This window comes from Theropithecus gelada, chromosome 11 (assembly GCF_003255815.1).
Source record: "Theropithecus gelada isolate Dixy chromosome 11, Tgel_1.0, whole genome shotgun sequence".
In the NCBI taxonomy this organism is placed as follows: Eukaryota; Metazoa; Chordata; class Mammalia; order Primates; family Cercopithecidae; genus Theropithecus; species Theropithecus gelada.
In genome coordinates this window covers 48637888-48649518 of record NC_037679.1, presented here as the reverse complement: position 1 = coordinate 48649518, position 11631 = coordinate 48637888, and the positions used below count along the sequence as shown (strand labels likewise).

Below are 11631 nucleotides of genomic sequence, written 5' to 3'. Positions count from 1 at the left end.
TTTTAGGGTCAGCTTATCAACCTCTGCAAAAAAGACAAATGGAATTTTCTTTTTTTTTTTTTTTTTTTTGAGACGGAGTCTCGCTCTGTAGCCCGGGCTGGAGTGCAGTGGCCGGATCTCAGCTCACTGCAAGCTCCGCCTCCCAGGTTTACGCCATTCTCCTGCCTCAGCCTCCCGAGTAGCTGGGACTACAGGCACCCGCCACCTCGCCCGGCTAGTTTTTTGTATTTTTTAGTAGAGACGGGGTTTCACGGTGTTCGCCAGGATGGTCTCGATCTCCTGACCTCGTGATCCGCCCGTCTCGGCCTCCCAAAGTGCTCGGATTACAGGCTTGAGCCACCGCGCCCGGCCTGGAATTTTCATAAGGTTTGCACTGAATCTGCATATCAATGTGGGGAGTATTGCCATCTGAATAATATTAAGGTTTTTGATTCATGAATTTGGGATATGGGATGTTTATTTGTTTAGATCTTTTATTTCTTTCAATGATGGTTTATATAATAGTTTCCAGTGTACAAGTCTTACGTTTCTTTCTTTTTTGTTTTTTTTTCCTGAGACATGTCCTCAGTCTGTCACCCGGGCTGGAGTGAAGTGGCATGAGCTTGGCTCACTGCAACCTCTGCTTCCCAGGTTGAAGTGATTCTTATGCCTCAGCCTCCTGAGTAGCTGGGATTACAGGTGTGCACCACCACACCGGCTAATTTTTGTATTTTTAGTAGAGACTTTTGCCATGTTGGCCAGGCTGGTCTCAAACTCCTGGCCTCAGGTGATCCGTCCACCTTGGCCTCCCAAAGTGCTGGGATTACAAGCTTGAGCCACCACACCCAGCCTTACATTTCTTTTGTTAAATTTTTTCATAAATATTTTTATGCTATTTCATTGTAAATGGAATTATTTTCTTAATTTTATTTTTGGATTGTTCATTGCTATATGGAGGACTTTTGGTTTTTCTGTTGTGGTAACATATATATAATGTCAAATTTATCATTTTAACCATTCTGAAGTATATAATTCACTGGCATTAAGTATATTCACAGTATTCAGTGTTTTGTAACCATCGTCACTATCTATTTCCAGAATTTTTTCATCATTCCAAGTAGAAACTCTGTACTCCTGAGCAATAACTCCTTATTACCCCTACCTCCAGCCCCTGGTAACCTCTACTGTACTTTTTGTCTCTCAGAATTTACTTATTCTAGGCACCTCATATAAGTGCAGTCACACAATGTTTGTCCTTTTGTGTCTGGCTCATTTTACTTAGTATGTTTTCAAGATGTATCCATGTTATAGCATGTATCAAAATTCCATTCCTTTTTATGACTGAATTATATTTCATTGTATGTTTATACCACATTTTGTGTATACATTCATTTATCGATAGATACTTGAGTTGTTTCTAGCTTTTGGCTATTGTGAATAATGTTGCTATGAACATTGCTGTACAAGTATAAGTGTCCAGTTGAGTCCCTGCTTTCAGAGTTCTGCTGGATGTATACTTAGGAGGAGAATTGCTGGATCATATGATAATTTTTTGTTTAATTTTGGGGGTAACTAAGAGGCAAACTATTTTCCACAGCAGCTGAACCATTTTACATTCCTACTAGCAATGGACAAGTGTTTCAATTTCTCCACATTCTCACCAACACTTGTTATTTTCCTTTTTTTTGATAATAGTCATCCTAATAGATGTGAATGTTGTTTTTAAACTAAGAATTAAACTGCATCTAACAATCTTTGTAATAGTAGATCCCTCAGATCAGTGTATAGAAAGTATGTTTCATTGAAAAGAAAGTCAAGGAAAATTGTGAATTTTCTCTATTCAGCTTTGTTTCCTTAGTAAAATAATTATAATAATTCCTTATTTAACTATAGTAATTTCCATAATTTATTATAGTTGAGGATAAATCTTCAATGTAAGGCTGAGCTTTTTAGAAGAGGAATATTTTAAACTTTATATCTATCATTTTAAAGTTTGGAAAATATAATTCTTCCTGTATTTTTTGTGACATTAAAGACAACAGAAACCAGTGGTAGAACTCTGCCAGACAAGGGTGAAGAGGCCTGTGGATATTTCTTGAACCCTTCCTTGTTGTCACCAGAATGTTCACCAACAACCACAAAAAAGAAAACAGAAGACATGAGTGACCTCCCCTGCGAAAGTCAAAGGAGCATACCTCTCGCTGTGACTGATGCTTTAGAGCATATTATGGAACAACTCAATGTTTTGACACAGGTGGGCATGGCACAGGTTGCATGCATTGCACTTGGGGGTAAGATACACAAAACAATTCTGGATACAGCAAGTTGCAGAACTAGCAGAGCAGGGGAAATTTTCCTGTACTAGCAAAGCAAACTCAAGGTGGCGATGCCCTAAACAAGATCTTATGGAAATTAACTCAGAGCCTATGCATTTGTGTGTGCACGTGCACACACACACACACACACTTTAAGCCATTCCTAAGAAAAAATTTAGAGCCATAAGAAAAATATATTGGGAGTAACCATTTCTGGTTAGTATGAAATATTGCCAATGTTTGTAGATTTTAACTCTGAAAATATTCTCACTGTCCAGTATATAACTTCTCTTATCCCAAAGCCTCTTACATTGATGCAGTGATCTTCCAGGTGTGATGGTTTTGCATTCCCATGTTAGAATATTACCCAGTTTTTGGAGGCCAGTTTACCTTTGCAAAGAAAAATACAGTGGATCTTAAATAATATACCAAAATTCTTGGTTACAAGGTATAGACATAATTTAAGGGAAATGGTATGTTGAAATGGATACACCAAAGGTTTCTCTTCTAGCTCTGTTGATTCATTGTTCCCTTTGAATAAGTCTTCTCCTGTTCCTCTTTGATACGTAGAATGAGAATACTAGATACTAACATTTGTTGGAGTGGACAGTAGCAAGTTATATAAAAAGATGGTAAAATATGAACTACAGAGATGTCAATTACTTGTCCAGAAAAAAAATATTTCCAATAGAAATAACTTTTGCATAGAAATCACCCAATTGGTTCTCAACCCTGACTGTCGCTATAATCATTAGGGCAGCTAAAAAACGTACATATACCTGGTTTTCACCTCCAGAGAGTCCATTTCCATTGGTCTGGGATAAGGCCCTAGCATCAGTCTTTTAAGAACTCCCATTTGATTCTGTTTTACAGCCAGTGTTGAAAACCACTAATTTAAGTGAATATTTTTATCCTGTAGATATCACCTCAGGGCCTTTGGAGGCATCTGACAGATTGTGAGAAAGAGCCATGTGAGAACTTGGAGTCATCATATGACTTGCTCAAAGAAAATCATGTTAAAAATCACTTCGTTTCATTTTGTAATATTGTATTATACGTGACTTTCTCTTTATTTATCAGGCATCTCTTTTCCTTAAAGGCCATTGCCCTCTTCACTTCATGTCAAATTTAGTTGTAGTTGGTTTGTTTCCCATATTGCCATAACTTCTTCACCTAAACTGTTACCTTTCAACATTCAGTCCTCATTAGGGTCTCTCCCGAGTGAATCTTTCCATTCCCTGTTCTTTCAGTTTCATGACCTATGCTCCTCCTTTTTACCGGATTCAAAGCTAAATAAATCACTTTAAGCTTTATTGAATTTCTGTATGATTTTTAATTCTTAGGGAATGGATTCATTTTACATATTAAAAAGGTTAGAAGCAGGCACAACACACTTGCAAAAGGGGAGCAGTGACTCTGTGGGCAAGCAGCAAGTAAAATAAATACATTCTGAGTTACTTTAATTACAGGTGACTTAACAACACCTAACTAAGTTGGAGAGTGTTTATTGTTAATGAACTATAATTAGAAATACATTGAAATGAAATTATGTTTTAGATGGTAGACAGATGGAGTTAACCCGTTTTAAAGGTGTTAATAATGTATAAATAACTTTTAGCATTTGGAACTATGATAAAGTGTCTAAAGGGCTGAGCACAATGGCTCACACCTATAAATCCCAGCACTTTGGGCCTCTGAGGCAGAAGGATTGCTTGAGCCCAGGAGTTCAAGACCAACCTGGGCAACGTAGTGAGACCCCATTTCTTCTTTTATTTTTTTATTATATAGAGACAGGGTCTTGCTATGTTGGCTAGGCTAGTCTCAAACTCCTGGGCTCAAGCGACTCGCCCAGCTCAGCCTCCCAAAGTGCTAAGACCTCATTTCTACAACAATAGCAACAACAAAATTAATTAGCCAAGCAGGGTGGCACGCACCTATGGTCACATCTACCCAGGAGACTGACGCGGGAAGATCGCTTGAACCCACAAGGCAGAGGTTGCAGGGAGCTAAGATCAAGCCATTAACACTCCAGACGAAGACCCTGTCTCAAAAAAAAAGTGTCTAATAAAATGCTTGGCACATAGTAAGCACTCAATAAATGGTAGAATGTATTAACAGCTCGCTATTATTTTTAATTAGTAATGATCTATAGATTGTAAAAAACATGAAAAGGCAAAAGCTATTAAATAATATCTTTAAAAATTGGTTACATTCAAAAGACGATAGGGATTCGATTTTTTTATCTTAAAACTGGTTGACTAAATACCAAGCAAGTGTCATGTGTTTCCTACATGAACTCTACCATTAGGTAAGCAAGTAGTAGATGAGGAAAATGTCTCTTATTTATTAGTTATCCCAACTAACAAAATGTTTTAATGATAGAATTAGAATATCATCATTTGCAATCTCCAGGAATTAATAGATGTAGACATTGAGTCACTATGACATTCATGAGAAATGACCAAAAATTATTAATCTGCCTTCTAATCAGAGAACAGGCCACCACCTATAGTCTTTCCAAGGCATCTAACCTGATCAAGCCTTTGGATCCAACAGCCAACTTAGAGAATATACAGAAGATGGAAGAACAGGCTGAGCTGCACCCTGAGTGTGCAGTTTCAGAGCTTGTCAAATGGCCTGAGCTTATCAACAGACAAATTGTAAAGAAAAGAGAGGGAGAGGGTGGGCACCTGTAAATTAAGAGAGACTTTAAGTGACACATTAATTCTTGAAATGGGAAAGAAAATTATAGTGTCTAGGGATGTGCACCTGAGAAATAAAACCATAAAGAAAGCAATCATTTTAAAGGTCAGTATAGTGGCTGTTACAGAGGGCGGGCAAGGAGGTCACATGGTAGGCACATGAAAGGCTCCTCTGGGGTGGCTGGCGGAGTCTAGTTCTTGCTATGGGTGATGTTTTTAAGGATGTGTTTCTTATAAGAATCCATTAAATAACACATGTACCTTGTGTGGGTTCCTGAATAATCTATTTTATAATAAGAAGTTTAAAAAAAAAAAAGATACAAAGGAATGAAGACAGAGTAGCCAATATCACAAAAAATTAGATTTCCCAAGTTTAACATATGTATAAAACATATTTTAACGTTTTATATATATACATATGTGTGTTTGTATATGTATTCTGGATGTGTTCTAACTCCTTTAGCTAATAAGTGAGTACAGTATTATTCAAACCATGTGTGTCCAGTACTAGCATAAACATTTTACATGCATTATTTTATTCAATCCTCCTAACAACTCCACGAGGAAATATTAGCATCTTCTGTGTGAGGGCACTGGAGGCGATTGTTATGATATTTTCAAAGCAATCTAGCCATCCATCTGCGGTGCTCTAGGTATGGTTTGCCATGGATTGGATGATGACAGAATGAGTAGTGATGACATTTCAGTGGCATCTGGCTGGCATGTGGAATTTGGCACCCGCTCCCCTTCTCCACTAAGTGTGTAGCTTATGGCACCACTTAGAACACTGTGTGGCTTCTTCCCTGGTTTTGATGCTTTGGAAGATCAGGCATAAGAGGTCTGATCTTTTGCTGCTTTTTTTCTCAAACACATCAATTTGGGTTTTGTTTTTTTTTTTTCTTTTCTTTTCTCCAACTGTTTGATAATGCCTTGCCCTGTGGTTGGGCCCAGAAGCAAAGCAAGTTCTGGGGCTCATTTTTGAGTCAACTTCTTAGTAGAAAGGTGGGCATCCCAGTTCTAAAAAGGATTTCCTATGCAGAGATTGTCATTGTCATCCTCACCTTCCTATGCAGAGATTGTCTTTGTCATCCTCACCACCAGAGGACCAGGCATTGATTATTTTGTCCTCCTTTTTGCAGACTGTTTCAATCTTGGAGCAGCGACTGACTTTGACAGAGGATAAGCTGAAAGACTGCCTTGAAAATCAGCAAAAGCTTTTCAGAGCTGTCCAACAGAAAAGCTGAATAAAAAATTCATTTTCATTTGTTGGGCAGAGGCACAATAAATGAATAAATGTACATACACTCAGGAAGGTAGTACAAGATACTCCACGCAACACGACCATGTGCTGTTTATCATGGCATTTCTTAAAAGGGTGAGCAACAGAACAAAAGGCAGAAAAGGCATATCTAAGGACTAATGTAAACACACAAATCAATGTGAAGGACTAATTTAAATTACTATCATTTATGATTGCAGTAATAAAGTGATAAGCATTCAAGCGACTCTGTATTTTCCCCATATTATTTTAAATGTCCATTTTCATTTCTAGGCTAAATCCTGCCAGGAAAGTAACCAAATCTCTGGATATCACTGTTAAGTCATTTCAGATTGACCATATTCAGACAGTCATGGGGTGAAATAATTCACTTACCTCCAAAATAGCATCCTACATGCAAATAATGAATTATTGATCTGACTTGTTATGTTTCTTTCTGTTCAAAATAAAAATTATCCTTTCTTACTAATGCCTTGAAAGGATGAACGAATAAAACTTCCCAGACCACAGAATTTCCACAGCAAGAATACACTTCTTTTAATTAACACTAGCACAGATATGGCATAGGGCAGTGGGTTTTTTATTTAATTTATGGTGTACTTTGTTTATCCATTGGCCAACCTGAAGGAAATGAAACTCACCTGTCTATCACAGATGAATGTGCTGAATGATTTGGGTTGTATCTGATCATGGTTCACAAAAATTATGTTAGTGTGTTTTCAGTACGCTGAAAAGTCAGAGTGATGCAACAGCGATATTTAAAAATATACACACACGTATGTACACATGCTTCAGAAATATTGTTGCTTAGGATGATTTGAGCAGCTAAATAGTAAGTACTTTTTAAAATTTTTGCATCATCGTCTTCCTATTTAATGAATTGTGATTTAAAACAATGAAAATGAGCCAGGTAGTCTAAAAGATCCTGGTTACAAATTAAGAATTTTGTTTTATTTTTAACCAAATTGAGATTAAATTGAAGAAAAGCAAGCAAATTAATTTCAGCTTCATTATCAACCTGTATCAAGAACAAAAATGGGAGACGGTGTCCACATTTATGGTGCGTATAGGTAACATGGGGGAAAATGCTATTCTGTGTTTTGGAAAAGAAGAAATAGTGCCGTCCTATTTATTTCTATATTTAGAAATTTTTCTCAAAGAAATTTCAATTGTATCTATGAGGTGGGTTTCTAAGTATCTTATTGTGTGTTATAAGTGCCTTTTTATATCATACTAAGTGTGAGCTTCTGGACATTTTCAAGAGCTTACAAAAGCTAGGTGGCATTGTATTTTTATAACCTCATTGAGAAGACTAAGAAATGAAATTTCCTATCAATTTTGTTCACTTTGTCATGCTTGAAACAATAAAGACATTTTTGCTTTAAAAGAAAAAGTTGTTCCTTTTCTTTTTAAATGATTAAAACCCAGAAGTACGAAACATCTTATCATCCAGCTCACTCAGTCTTTAATATGTGAGAATCTTCTGGAGAACTTGTCAAAGCAGTTTCCTGGGCCCTATCTCCAGAGCTGACTCCATGCGTCAGGTGGGGCCCAATCATTTGCATCTCTAACAATCTCATAGGTGATGCTGATGCTTGTGGCCTGAGGTCCACACTTTAGAAACCACCTGTAGCCACTTCTTACAACCTGATGTTGCCAGACACTTTTTACAGTCATCACAGAACTTTATAAGTGATATAAAAATAGTGATGATATAAATGCAGATGCCTTGAAACTTTTTCAACAGACTCAATTTTCTAACTCCCCTCTTTACTTATCTGGTTAGTTAGTTAGTTAGTTATTTTTAGCATTTGAGGAATCTCCTTTATCTTCATCAGATTCCAGCCCCTCCCTTGCCTAACTTGAATATCCGGCTGCCTGATCAGCGTCTCCACTTGGAACTCTAATAGGCATCTCTAAATAGGTCCAAAACCGATTCTTCTGCCCTCTACCTCTAACTCCCCACCCCAACCAGTGTCATTAGCAGTTCCTTTCCTGGACTTGCATGTGGCAATAAAATGACAACTTTCCTTCCTATTGCTCAAGCTGAAGACGTGGAATCCTCTTTGATTCTTTTCTTTCACACCGCACAGTTCATTCCTTCAGGACATTTTAATGTAGAAAACACCTGATCACTTCTTACACCTTCATCTCCCACCATAATCCAAACCACTAATCTCTTGGCTAGAAGACTACAAGTTGCCTCCTATCTTATTCCCTCTGTGTTGCTATAAAGGAATACCTGAGGCTGGATAATTTATAATGAAAAGAGGTGTATTTGGCTCATAGTTCTGCCCGCTGCACAAGGAGCATAGTGCAGATGCTTCTAGTGAGGGCTTCAAGCTGCTTTCACTCATGGTGGAAAGTGAGAGAGAGCCAGCAGTGCATGGTGACAGAGGAGGAAGGAAAAGGGAGAGTGGTGCCAGGTTCTTTTTAACAATCAGTTCTCGCAGGGACTAAGACTGAGAACTCGCTCTCTACTTCGAGGAGGGCACCAAGCCATTCATGAGGGATCCACCCCATGACCCAAACAACTCCCCTTAAGCCCCGCCTCCAACAGTGGGGATCAGATTTCAACATGAGACTTGGTGGAGCCAAACAAACCATATCCAAACCATAGCACCTCCTGACTGGTCTCCCTGATGTCACCCTTGCACAGCAGACCACGGTGGTTCTTGAAAAGCCTGAGTCAAAGCACATGGCTCTTCAGCACAGAACACTTCAGGGCTTCCCATCTCAGAGTAAAAAGCCTAAGACGCAACCTCTCCTCCTTAAACTTCCCTTTCCTTCTCCTTGAATAATCCTCACTCACCGCCCTCTGGCCATAGTGGCCTCTATGCAACCCTTTGAAGAAGCAAAGTGTTCCCACCTGAGGGCATCTGTACATTTCCTCTGCCTAGAACTTTCTAGTGAACCCTCCATTCACTCCCTGACCCTTCACCAGGCTTCATTTTCTCCAGTGCACTTATTACCATCCGACACATACATCAGTCCACACATGTCTTCCCCTGGTAAGCAACTCCTCCTGTCAGTCATTGATGGATCTTAGAGCTGAGAACGGTTTCCAGTTTGTAGTAGGCACACAGCGTATATTGTGTGAATATAGGACAACAAGAAGTTGCAGATTGTTTTCCTCCTCCACCCCTGAAGTGGCTTCTCAGCTATGATTAATTCCTGAGCTGAATGCCTCAGCAGCCCAGTTCAAGAAACTAAATTTGATGTGAGTGGCTGAGCAGGAGTGAGTCCGCAGGATATCTGTGATGGGGAAAAACACCAAAGGAGCTGTATTAATCTTCAACCACATCATCTGATACTATAACTTCCTTTCTAGTGGGTAGGCTCAACCAAATGCAATATAATAGGGTTTCTCACTATCTGTCTTCCTAGCTTCTATAGATAGGATTATTTTCTTGCACATAAATATTTCTCTTGGACTTACACAAGTTGTTAAAGTAGATGTTAAAGGTTTTACAGGCTTTTTTTTTTTTTTAAAAAAAAAAGGATAACTTCTCATTGGCTTGATGTATCTATTAAGCAGAGGCATATTAAAATTTTTTGAAGTTTATTTGAGCAACAGTGACTCATGAATCAGACAGTGCCAAACTGCAAGCCGTTCTGGCTCCCCTGGAGTGCAAGGGGAAAACTTTTATAAGGTGTTTGAGGAAGCAAGACAGAAAATATTTGGATTGGTTAAAGTGGAACAGCAGCCTTAAAGTCTCTAGTTGGAGATTAGTTGGTGGATTCTGATTTGTTAAATGTGGTCTTCCCAGGATATGACCACTTACTCTGAGTTAGGTTTCAGTTTGTTTACCTAGGAACTCTGGGTCCTAGAGCTGCCTCAGTGTAATGGGCTCCCAAGTAATTATTTTAACAAACCAAAGGTTAGTTTGTATCTCATTTACAAATAGATTATTTCTTATTTTGATCTTGAACATTAGTTTCTTTAAATAGTACAGAAGAAAAGAGGAAGTTCAGTTAGTGAACTTTAGTGGAATATGTGAAAATAACTTCAGGGAAGATTTTGTTTATTCAATAATTATAGAGTATACTTAAAAACTATGTGGAAAGAAGGTAAATTGATAGACTTTACCTTTCTAATGATATATGATTATTTAGTTGATAGGACCTCTGAGTTTTACTAAGGCTTTGGAATTTTAATACAAACTTGTGCTACTCATTTCTTCCAGAGACAGAGCAAGCCACTTGCCTGTGGGATGAACACAAATACAGCTGCTGTTTTTAAAAAATAATTTTTATATACCTGCTGACATTTAAAAGTTGGAGATTTTATATTAACTAAATTAGGTCTCTAGCTTGTCTTAGGAAATCAGAAGATCTGCAACTATTGGGCCTGTGTTCCTCCATGGCAGCAATGAACTAGGGCAGGGTGGAGCAGACATACCCTCCCTACTCCATATTGCCTCCATCCTCCTCCACTGCTGAGCGTTACCTGTCTGGCCTCTGCCTAATTATCACTGTAGATATCTAAGTCTTTCGCATAGTGTTCTAAGACTGCCGCCTTCTGTCCTCAATCCTTACCTTTTCAAGGTTATTTTCCGAGCATGCCTCCTTTTCTACATTCTTTATTCCTTACTGCACAATCATGCATCTTTTCCTCAGCCCTGCTGAACTTTTCATCATTACGGGATAGAGCATGCCGCTCCCTTCCCAATTCCACTTACATTGAGCATGCTTTTTCCCTGTCACCCTACTAACTCTTCTCTTCCTCGAAAACCCCTACTCATCCTTTAAAAGGCAGCTTGCATATCCCTGCATTATTTTTCTGTTGTGCTTCCTCAGCATTCTGTGCTTGTCTCTGGTACAACAGAGACTGTAATACAGTTGCAGCTCTGCCTCTTCCACTATGACTTAACCTATCCAAAAGGCAGGCGTTGTCATCTCTAGATTCTCCACTTAGCGCATTTTCTGGCTCATAGGAGGAGCTCAACAATTCATTTTTGAATAAATGAGTGTTTTTAATTTTCATTTATTGAAGTGTTTCTTTCTAAAACATTGCTCTATGCTTCACTTAAAGCCAAAAGCAGTTAAAACTAGGGCGGGTGGGCTGGAAGAAATAGGATAGGCAAACATTTAGACACCCGATATTTGGGGCTAAGTGGACACTACTATAACCTGCCATTTGTTAGATAGCTCAGCAGTTATGTAGACAGTCTTATAAGCTAGAAAAACTTGATGCAAATTCTGGCTATGCCATTCTCTGGCAGTGTGACTGTCAGGGAAGGTATTCACAAAGCTTAGTTTCCTTAACTACAAAAGGTAAAAACAATAATGTGAACTGCATTTGTGAAATGATTAGCACAGTAGCTGTCACAGAGTAAGTGATCAATAAATGGTA

General features: G+C 38.5%; 1 protein-coding gene across 2 annotated transcripts in view; it reads left to right on the top strand.

Moving 5' to 3' along the window:
- Positions 1-7668, top strand: part of LOC112634842 (POC1 centriolar protein homolog B) — a 102251-nt gene extending 94583 nt beyond the window's left edge. For both annotated transcript variants that reach the window (XM_025402704.1, XM_025402703.1), the window contains 2 exons: positions 2015-2233; positions 6136-7668. In XM_025402704.1, coding sequence (XP_025258489.1) covers positions 2015-2233; positions 6136-6240 — 324 coding nt within the window. In that variant the 3' untranslated portion in view covers positions 6241-7668. The remainder of the gene's footprint in view (positions 1-2014; positions 2234-6135) is intronic.
- The last annotated feature ends 3963 nt before the right edge of the window (positions 7669-11631 follow it).